The 10,088-nt window shown below is 66.0% G+C and overlaps 1 protein-coding gene across 1 annotated transcript; it reads left to right on the top strand.

Annotated features, from left to right (window-relative positions):
* The first annotated feature begins 43 nt into the window (after positions 1 to 43).
* On the top strand, positions 44 to 9,034 carry NACC1 (nucleus accumbens associated 1). Its single transcript, XM_069883136.1, has 7 exons — positions 44 to 146; positions 3,161 to 4,071; positions 5,192 to 5,368; positions 5,461 to 5,566; positions 5,672 to 5,769; positions 7,671 to 7,930; positions 9,022 to 9,034. Exons 2-6 carry the CDS (start codon positions 3,180 to 3,182, stop codon positions 7,928 to 7,930), a joined length of 1,533 nt encoding a protein of 510 aa, XP_069739237.1. The 5' UTR covers positions 44 to 146; positions 3,161 to 3,179; the 3' UTR covers positions 9,022 to 9,034.
* The last annotated feature ends 1,054 nt before the right edge of the window (positions 9,035 to 10,088 follow it).

Here is a 10,088-nt window from a genome sequence, read left to right as displayed (position 1 = left end):
CGCGCCTGCGCGCCAGGCGGTGGAGGAGGAGGTGGGGGGGCTCCGGGGATCGGCTGATCGAGCCTGCCGCACAATGAATGGCCGCTGAGCGCGGCGGGGACCGGGTCGGGCACCGGCAGCGGCTCCGGAGCGGCTCGCGGCCTCAGGTACCGCGGGGACCCCTCCCCGTCACACCCCCCTGGGCCTCCGGGAGCTGTGGGGACCCCCCTTTGCCCCCCATCCCGGCTCCCGGTAACGCGGGGGCCTCCTCTGCCCCGGCTCTGCCCCCCTCCCCCCACCCGGTGCCTTCGTCCCCGGTGTCTGGTAGCGCGGGGACCCCCCCCGCCCCCCATCCCGGTGTCCGGTAACGCGGGGACCCCCCATCCCGGTGTCCGGTAACGCGGAGACCCCCCATCCCGGTGTCCGGTAGCGCGGAGACCCCCCATCCCGGTGTCCGGTAATGTGGGACCCCCCCCTGCTCCCCCATCCCGGTGTCCGGTAGCGCGGGGACCCCCCATCCCGGTGTCCGGTAATGTGGGACCCCCCCCTGCCCCCCCATCCCGGTGTCCGGTAGCGCGGGGACCCCCCCTGCCCCCCCCCCCCATCATTCCCAAGGGATTTCAGCCCCCCCACTTCAGGACTTGGGGGGGGGCTCCTCTGTCCCCCCCCCCTTCAGATTTTGGGGTCCCCTGTGAAATCTTTAACGATCCCCCTGCCAATCTGGGGGTCTCCCCATTCCTCCCCCCAAGATCATGGGGGCCCCCATGTCCCCCCCCACCCCCAGACTAGGGGTCTCCCCCATCCCCAATGTGGGAAGTGGGGTCCCTTTGCCCCCCCCCTATGGGAAACCAACACTTTCCCTGGAGTTGGGGTGTCCCTGTGCCCCCCCCCCCGAGCACTTTGCCCCCCCCAATCTGTGTGCTCCCCCTGCCCCATTCTGGGGGTCCCCCTTCCCCAATTTGGGGGCTCGGAACCCCCTAGGACCCCCCCTTCCCCCCAAGTGCCCCCTTTGGGGGTTCCTCCTGCTCCACTCTTTTGGGGGGGGGGGCAGCCCCAGCCTGGAGGGGGGTTGAGGGGTGGATTTGGGGTCCCCTCCATAAGTGGGGAAGGAGTAGGGGGTCCCCATTTTTTTGGGGAGCGGGACACGACGCAGCCACGGGGCTGGAGCTGACGCCTGCACCTGCTCTGTCCCCGTGTCCCCCCATCCCTGTCCCCCTTCCCTGTGTCCCCATCCCACTCCTCTCATCCCTGCTGTCCCCGTGTCCCCGTCCCTGTCCCCGTGTCCCCATCCTGCTCCTCTCATCCCTGCTGTCCCCGTGTCCCCATCCCTGTCCCCATGTCCCCATTCTGCTCCTCTCATCCCTGCTGTCCCCGTGTCCCTATCCCTGTCCCCATGCCCCTATCCCTGTCTCCATGTCCCCATCCTGCTCCTCTCCATCCCTGCCGTCCCTGTGTCCCTATCCCTGTCCCCATGTCCCCATCCCGCTCCTCTCATCCCTGCTGTCCCTGTGTCCCCGTCCCTGTCCCCGTGTCCCCATCCCGCTCCTCTCCATCCCTGCTGTCCCCATGTCCCCATCCCGCTCCTCTCCATCCCTGCTGTCCCCATGTCCCCATCCCGCTCCTCTCCATCCCTGCTGTCCCCGTGTCCCCATCCCGCTCCTCTCCATCCCTGCTGTCCCCGTGTCCCCATCCCGCTCCTCTCCATCCCTGCTGTCCCCGTGTCCCCATCCCGCTCCTCTCCATCCCTGCTGTCCCCATGTCCCCATCCCGCTCCTCTCCATCCCTGCTGTCCCCGTGTCCCCATCCCGCTCCTCTCCATCCCTGCTGTCCCCGTGTCCCCATCCCGCTCCTCTCCATCCCTGCTGTCCCCATGTCCCCATCCCGCTCCTCTCCATCCCTGCTGTCCCTGTGTCCCCATCCCGCTCCTCTCCATCCCTGCTGTCCCTGTGTCCCCATCCTGCTCCTCTCCATCCCTGCTGTTTCCGTGTCCCTATCCCTGTCCTCGTGTCCCCATCCCGCTCCTCTCCATCCCTGCTGTCCCCGTGTCCCCATCCCGCTCCTCTCCATCCCTGCTGTCCCCGTGTCCCCATCCCGCTCCTCTCCATCCCTGCTGTCCCCGTGTCCCCATCCCGCTCCTCTCCATCCCTGCTGTCCCCATGTCCCCATCCCGCTCCTCTCCATCCCTGCTGTCCCCGTGTCCCCATCCCGCTCCTCTCCATCCCTGCTGTCCCTGTGTCCCCATCCTGCTCCTCTCCATCCCTGCTGTTTCCGTGTCCCTATCCCTGTCCTCGTGTCCCCATCCCGCTCCTCTCCATCCCTGCTGTCCCCGTGTCCCTATCCCTGTCCCTGTGTCCCCATCCCGCTCCTCTCCATCCCTGCTGTCCCCGTGTCCCCATCCCGCTCCTCTCCATCCCTGCTGTCCCTGTGTCCCCATCCCGCTCCTCTCCATCCCTGCTGTCCCTGTGTCCCCATCCCGCTCCTCTCCATCCCTGCTGTTTCCGTGTCCCTATCCCTGTCCCCGTGTCCCCATCCCGCTCCTCTCCATCCCTGCTGTCCCCGTGTCCCTATCCCTGTCCCCGTGTCCCCATCCCGCTCCTCTCCATCCCTGCTGTCCCCGTGTCCCCATCCCGCTCCTCTCCATCCCTGCTGTCCCTGTGTCCCCATCCTGCTCCTCTCCATCCCTGCTGTTTCCGTGTCCCTATCCCTGTCCTCGTGTCCCCATCCCGCTCCTCTCCATCCCTGCTGTCCCCGTGTCCCTATCCCTGTCCCTGTGTCCCCATCCCGCTCCTCTCCATCCCTGCTGTCCCCGTGTCCCCATCCCGCTCCTCTCCATCCCTGCTGTCCCTGTGTCCCCATCCCGCTCCTCTCCATCCCTGCTGTCCCTGTGTCCCCATCCCGCTCCTCTCCATCCCTGCTGTCCCCGTGTCCCCATCCCGCTCCTCTCCATCCCTGCTGTCCCCGTGTCCCCATCCCGCTCCTCTCATCCCTGCTGTCCCCATGTCCCCATCCCGCTCCTCTCCATCCCTGCTGTCCCTGTGTCCCCATCCCGCTCCTCTCCATCCCTCCTGTCCCCGTGTCCCCATCCTTCTCCTCTCCATCCCTGCCGTCCCCGTGTCCCCATCCCGCTCCTCTCCATCCCTGCTGTCCCCGCGTCCCCATCCCCGCGTCCCCGTCCCCGCAGGCCCCGGGGTGGTCCCGCCATGGCTCAGACGCTGCAGATGGAGATCCCCAACTTCGGCAACAGCATCCTGGAGTGCCTGAACGAGCAGCGGCTGCAGGGCCTCTACTGCGACGTCTCGGTGGTGGTCAAGGGCCACGCCTTCAAGGCCCATCGCGCCGTCCTGGCCGCCAGCAGCTCCTATTTTCGGGACCTTTTCAACAACAGCAAGAGCGCGGTGGTGGAGCTGCCGGCCGCCGTCCAGCCCCAATCCTTCCAGCAGATCCTCAGCTTCTGCTACACGGGGCGCCTCAGCATGAACGTGGGCGACCAGTTCTTGCTGATGTACACCGCCGGCTTCCTGCAGATCCAGGAGATCATGGAGAAGGGGACTGAGTTCTTCCTCAAGGTCAGCTCGCCCAGCTGCGACTCGCAGGGGCTGCACGGCGAGGAGGCGCCGTCCTCGGAGCCGCAGAGCCCCGTGGCGCAGACCTCGGGGTGGCCCTCGGCGGGGGCGGCGGCGGCGCTGCCGTTGGTGTCGCGGGTGAAGACGGAGCAGGGCGAGCCGGACGGCGTGCAGTGCACCTTCGTCGTCAAACGCCTCTGGGACGGCGGCTCCAAAGACGGCGGCGGCGGCGGCGGCAACGGGAGCCGCAAGATGGCCAAGTTCTCCGCGCCGGAGCCGGGACGGCAAGCGCAGCCGGCGACCCCGGCACCAGCGGCGGCGGCGGCGGCGGCACCGGCGGCTCCGGGGCCCAGCGCGGCCGATCAGACGAGCCCGGGAGGGACGTCGAGCGCCTACACGAGCGACAGCCCCGGCTCCTTCCACGAGGAGGACGAGGAGGAGGAAGGGGGCGAGGAAGGCTCCGAGGAGCAGTACCGGCAGATCTGCAACATGTACACCATGTACAGCATGATGAACGTGGGGCCCGCAGGTGAGGCCCCGCCCACCGGGGAGGAGGCCCCGCCCACCGGGGAGGAGGCCCCGCCCACCTGGGAGGAGGCCCCGCCCACCCCCCCATCACCCCCTGTGTCGTAATGGGGGGCTGTCTCCCCCCACCCTTCCGTCTTTCTTTGGAGTCGCCTGAGAGCCCTGGAGAGGTGGGATGGGATGGGACCCCCCCCCATGTACCCCCCGATTTCCCCGTGGGGATGGAGCCGGGAGCCCCTGGAGAGGCAGAATTGGGGGGTGGGACCCCCTCTGTCCCACCATATCCCCAGTTTCCCCTTGGGGATGGATTCAGGAGCCCCTGGAGAGCCAGAACTGGGGGTCTGGGATCCCCTCTATCCCACCATATCCCTGTTTTCCCCTTGAGGATGGATCCAGGAGCCCCTGGAGAGCCAGAACTGGGGTCTGGGATCCCCAATATCCCACCATATCCCCGATTTCCCCTTGGGGATGCATCCAGGAGCCCCTGAAGAAGCAAAATTAGGGGCTAGGACCTCATATATCCCACCATATCCCTGGTTTTCCTTTGGGGATGAATCCATGAGCCCCTGGAGAGCCAGAACTGGGGGTCTGGGATCCCCAATATCCCACCATACCCCTGATTTCTTCTTGGGGATGGATCCAGGAGCCCCTGGAGAGGCAGAATTGGGGGGGTGGGATCCCCTATATCACTGAGTTCTCCTTGGGAATGGATCCAGGAGCCCCTGGAGAGCCAGAACTGGAGTCTGGGATCCCCTCTATCCCACCATATCCCCGTTTTCCCCTTGAGGATGGATCCAGGAGCCCCTGGAGAGGCGGAATTGGGGGGTGGGAACCCATACATCCCACCATATCCCTGATTTCCCCTTGGGGATGGATCCAGGAGCCCCTGGAGAGCCAGAATTTTGGGGTGGGACCCCATATATCCCACCATATCCCTGATTTCCCCTTGGGGATGGATCCAGGAGCCCCTGGAGAGCCAGAACTGGGGTCTGGGATCCCCTCTATCCCACCATATCCCTGATTTCTTCTTGGGGATGGCTCCAGGAGCCCCTGGAGAGCCAGAATTGGGGGGTGGGACCCCATTTAACCCCCTCCCTGCCTTGTTCCCCCCCCTGCTCCCGCAGCCGCGGAGAAGGTGGAGGCGCTGCCGGACCAGGCGAGCTCGGAGTCGCGCAGCCGGGTGCGGGTGCGGCAGGATTTGGCTTCGCTGCCGGCCGAGCTGATCAACCAGATCGGGAACCGCTGCCACCCCAAACTCTACGACGAGGGAGACCCGGCCGAGAAACTGGAGCTCGTCACCGGTACGTACAAAGTTGGGGGGGTCCCCGTGGGATTAAAGGGTTTGGGGGGGGGTCTCCAGCTTTTCTAATCCCCCTCTTCCCCGTGTTTTTAGGCACCAACGTCTACATCACGCGGGCGCAGCTCATGAACTGCCACGTCAGCGCCGGCACGCGGCACAAGGTTTTGCTCCGGCGGCTCCTCGCTTCTTTCTTCGACCGGTGAGTTGGGAGGGGGTGTCCCCACCCCCACCCCCCCCATCCCTCTTTTTTTTTTTTTTTTTTTGGGGTTCCCTGCGTCTCTCACCCCGGTTTTGAACCCCTCAGGAACACGCTGGCCAACAGCTGCGGCACCGGCATCCGCTCGTCCACCAACGACCCCAGCCGGAAGCCGCTCGACAGCCGCGTCCTGCACGCCGTCAAGTGTGAGTTGGGGGGCAGCGGGGATTGGGGGGGGCGCTCAGGGGCGAGGACCCCGGAGAAGGGGTGCGAAGGGATGGGGCAGTGGCAGGGAATAAAGGATTGGGGGGGGGCTCTGGGGTTGGGGAGACCCTGCACACTGTCAAATGTGAGTTGGGGGGCACTCAGGGCTGAGGACCCCGGAGAAGGGGTGCGAAGGGACTGGGGAGTGGAAGGGAGTAAGGATTGGGGGGGGCTCTGGGATTGGGGAGACCCCAGAGAGAGGAGACCCTGAGTTGGGGTGACCCTGCACGCTGTCAAGTGTGAGTTGGGGGGCACTCAGGGGCGAGGACCCTGGAGAAGGGGTGCGAAGGGATGGGGGAGTGGCAGGGAATAAAGGATTGGGGGGGGGCTCTGGGGTTGGGGAGACCCTGCACACTGTCAAATGTGAGTTGGGGGGCACTCAGGGCTGAGGACCCCAGAGAAGGGGTGCGAAGGGACTGGGGGGTGGAAGGGAGTAAGGATTTGGGGGGGCCTCTGGGATTGGGGAGACCCCAGAGAGAGGAGACCCTGAGTTGGGGTGACCCTGCACGCTGTCAAGTGTGAGTTGGGGGGCAGTGGGGATTGGGGGGCGCACTCAGGGGCGAGGACCCCGGAGAAGGGGTGCGAAGGGACTCGGGGGTGGCAGGGAATAAAGGATTGGGGGGGGCCTCTGGGGTTGGGGAGACCCTGCACGCCGTCAAGGGTGAGTTGGGGGGCACTCAGGGCTGAGGACCCCGGAGAAGGGGTGCGAAGGGACTGGGGAGTGGAAGGGAGTAAGGATTGGGGGGGGCTCTGGGATTGGGGAGACCCCAGAGAGAGGAGACCCTGAGTTGGGGTGACCCTGCACGCCGTCAAGTGTGAGTTGGGGGGCACTCAGGGGCGAGGACCCCGGAGAAGGGATGCGAAGGGACTGGGGGGACCTCAGGGAGAGGGAGGTGGCATAGGATGAGGATTGGGGGGACCCTGGGAGTAGGGGTGACAGCAGAGAGAGCAGGGGGGGGACCCCAGGATCAGGGGGGTGCCAGAGAGAGGTGGCCCTGGGTTGGGGCGACCCCGAAGAGAGCAGAAGGGGGGACCCCAGGATTGGGGGTGAAGCATGGGTCTGCTGGAGGGGTTTGAGGTTCTCCAGAGGGAGCTGAGCTGGTTGGACCCATGGGCTGAGACCAAGGGGATGAGGTTGGAGCAGGACCTTGGGGCTCAACGACCCTGGGCAGCTCCAGCCTAGGAGGAGTCTGGCTGGAAAGGGCCTGGAGGAGAAGGACCTGGGGGGGGTTGGTGGGACAGGAGCCAGCAGGGGCCCAGGGGGCCAAGGAGGCCAAGGGCATCTGGGCTTGGAGCAGAAATGCTGTGTCCAGCAGGAGCAGGGAAGGGATCCCGTTGGTGAGGCCGCATCTCAACATCTGGGTTCAGTTTTGGGTTCTTCACTCCAAGAAGGACATTGAGGTCCTGGAGCGCGTCTGGAGTTGGGGAAGGGGCTGGAGAACAAGCGTTATGAGATGTGGGTGAGGGACCTGGGGGGGTTCAGCCTGGAGAAGAGGAGCCTGAGGGGAGACCTCCTTGCTCTTTCCCTGCAAGGAGCTGGTGGAGAGGAGGGAGCTGGGCTCTTCTCCCCAGGGCCAGGGGCCAGGCCGAGAGGGAACGGCCTCAAGCTCCACCAGGGGAGGCTCCGCATGGACAGCAGGATGGAATCTTTCCTGGAAAGGGTCCCTGGGCCCTGGGACAGGGAGGGGGTTGAGTCCCCTGCCCTGGAGGGGTTGAAGGTGGACGCGGTGCTGAGGGACGTGGGTTGGTGATTGATGGGGATGGGTTGGACTCAACGATGCGTTGGGTCTCTTCCAACCTGGTGCTTCTCTGATTCTATGAACCCCCCCCACCCACCCCCCAGTTTACTGCCAGAACTTCGCGCCCAACTTCAAGGAGAGCGAGATGAACGCCATCGCGGCCGACATGTGCACCAACGCGCGGCGCGTGGTCCGCAAGAGCTGGATGCCGAAGCTCAAGCTGCTCATGGCCGAGGGCGACTCCTACACCTCCTTCATCAACGACAGCGGCAAACTCGAACCCGACATCATGGGCCCCGACCCCCCCTTCGAGCCCGGCGGCCACGACGGCGACGGGGGCAACCCCGCCGAGGGGCTGCAGTGATACCCCCTCCCGCCACCCCCCCCAAAAAAAAAAATAGCTCGGGGAACCCCCCCCCCCCCCCCCCCGAAAAAAAGAGGGGACCCCCCCATCAGAACAGGGCTCCCTCCTTGTGGTGGTTTAGGACCCTGGGATGGTGTAGGGGACCCCCCTCTGACACAATAAGGACCCCCCCTAACCATGGGGAACCCCCCTAACCATGGGGAACTCCCTCAATTTTGGGGTCCTCCCCAAGAAAAAAGAGGGGAACCCCCCCATCAGAACAGGGCTCCCTCCTTGTGGTGGTTTAGGACCCTGGGATGGTGTAGGGGACCCCCCTCTGACACAACAAGGACCCCTCCCAAACTTGGGGACCCCCCCCTCACCATGGGGAACCCCCCCCTAACCATGGGGAACTCCCTCAATTTTGGGGTCCCCCCCTCCCAAAAGGTGAGGAACCCTTATCATAACAGGGCTCTCTCTTTGTGGTGGTTTAGGACCCTGGGATGGTGTAGGGGACCCCCCCCAACCTTGGGGACCCCCCAACCTTGGGGAGCCCCCCCTGAAAGCTTGGGGACCCCCCCCAAACCTAGGTACCCCTCCTGACCATGGGGAACTCCCTCAAATTTGGGGAACCCCCTGAAGAAGAGGGGAGCCCCCATCACAACAGGGCTCCCTCCTTGTGGTGGTTTAGGACCCTGGGATGGTGTAGGGGACACCCCCCCCCCCCCCCCCCAACCTTGGGGAACTCCCCAAAACTTGGGGGACCCCTCTTCAAACTTGGGGACCCCCCCAACCTTGGAAACCCTCTCCAACCTTGGGGAACCCCCCCAAAAGCGAGGGGAACCCCCATCACAACAGGGCCCCCCCCCTTGTGATGGTTTAGGACCCTGTGATGCTGTAGGGCCACCCCCCCCCCCCCCCCCCCCCCAAATCTTGGGGACCCCCCCCAACCTTGAGAAATCCCCTAAAAGTGTGGGGACCCCCCCCCCCCTTGTGATGGTTTAGGACCCTGTGATGCTGTAGGGCCCCCCCTCACAACAGGGACCCCCCCCAATCTTGGGGAACCCCCTCTCTCCAACCTTGGGGACCCCCCCCAAAAGCATGGAGACCCCCCCCCCCCATCCCGTAGGGCCCGGGGGGGGTGGGAAGGGGGGGGCTCTCATGGTTGTAGGGACCCTTCCCCCCCCCCCCCAACAAGGACCTCCTCGCATCTTGGGGGGACACCCCCCCCCCCCCCATAGGGGTCTGTGATGGTGTAGGGCCCCCCCCCCCCTTGGCACCGGGCCCCCCCACCCCCCCCTCCAGGGCCCCCCCCTCACTCCATGGGTGCCCACACTGGATAAGGGCCCCCCCCTCCACTGCACAGGACCCCCCCCCCATGGGGTAGGGACCCCCCCTCCCCCCAAAATCTGTGCTGCTGTGCTCCCCCCTCCCCATCCCACAGTTTTGGGGCGGGGGGGGGGGACAGAAACCCAACTTCCAACCCCCCCCAGCAATTTGGGGGTGCTGGGGTGGGGGGGAATCCCCCCTGCTCCCCCCCCCCCCCGGTTCCCCCCCACCATGTGCCCCCCCCCCCCCAGGGCTGCTGTCTCTGCAGGAACCGCATGTGTTGCCCCCCCCCCCCCCCAAATTTATGTGCCCCCCCCAATCTTTCTGTCTCCCCAGGTGCCTGCATGTGACCCCCCCCATTTCTGACCCCCCCACCCCAACGCACACTTTAAGGGAACCAAGCTGAGCCCCTTTGTACACCCCCCCCCCCCAAAATGGGATCCCCCCTCCCCTTTTTATCCCTCACTGGGTGGGGGGGGGCAGCCGGGTAGGGGGTATTTTGGGGGGGGGGGGCCACCCCTTCTTGCCCCCTCCCCCCCCAGCACCGAGTCCACCCCAAGCCCTAAAGGGGGAAACTGAGGCACCATGTGCCCCCCCCCCCAAAAAAAAGAAGATTTGAGATGGGGGGGGCCCCTAAAGCGTGTGTATATGTGCCCCCCCCCCCGCTAATTTACACCCCCCCCCCCAGGTCAAGTGCCTTACCTGCTGCCCGGGCTCCGATCACATTCCCTCCCCCCCCCCCCCAAAAAAAGCCCTGCCCCCCCCATGCCCCCATGAAGTGGGGGGGCCCCCCCCTTGCCCCCCTCCCCCTGCACGCCTGGGTGCCCCCCCCCCCCCGTGCCTCAGTTTC

This window comes from Phaenicophaeus curvirostris, unplaced genomic scaffold, assembly GCF_032191515.1.
Source record: "Phaenicophaeus curvirostris isolate KB17595 unplaced genomic scaffold, BPBGC_Pcur_1.0 scaffold_608, whole genome shotgun sequence".
Taxonomy (NCBI): domain Eukaryota; kingdom Metazoa; phylum Chordata; class Aves; order Cuculiformes; family Cuculidae; genus Phaenicophaeus; species Phaenicophaeus curvirostris.
The sequence above is the reverse complement of the archived record's forward strand: the minus strand, read 5'-3'. Positions and strand labels throughout refer to the sequence as shown.

Excerpts from the sequence above, each read along its gene's own strand:
- NACC1 (XM_069883136.1), top strand. The coding sequence starts at position 3,180 with ATGGCTCAGACGCTGCAGATGGAGATCCCCAACTTCGGCAACAGCATC. Across the intron at positions 5,369-5,460 it reads GAAACTGGAGCTCGTCACCG|GCACCAACGTCTACATCACG; the intron begins GTACGTACAAAG and ends CCGTGTTTTTAG. Across the intron at positions 5,770-7,670 it reads CGTCCTGCACGCCGTCAAGT|TTTACTGCCAGAACTTCGCG; the intron begins GTGAGTTGGGGG and ends CCCACCCCCCAG.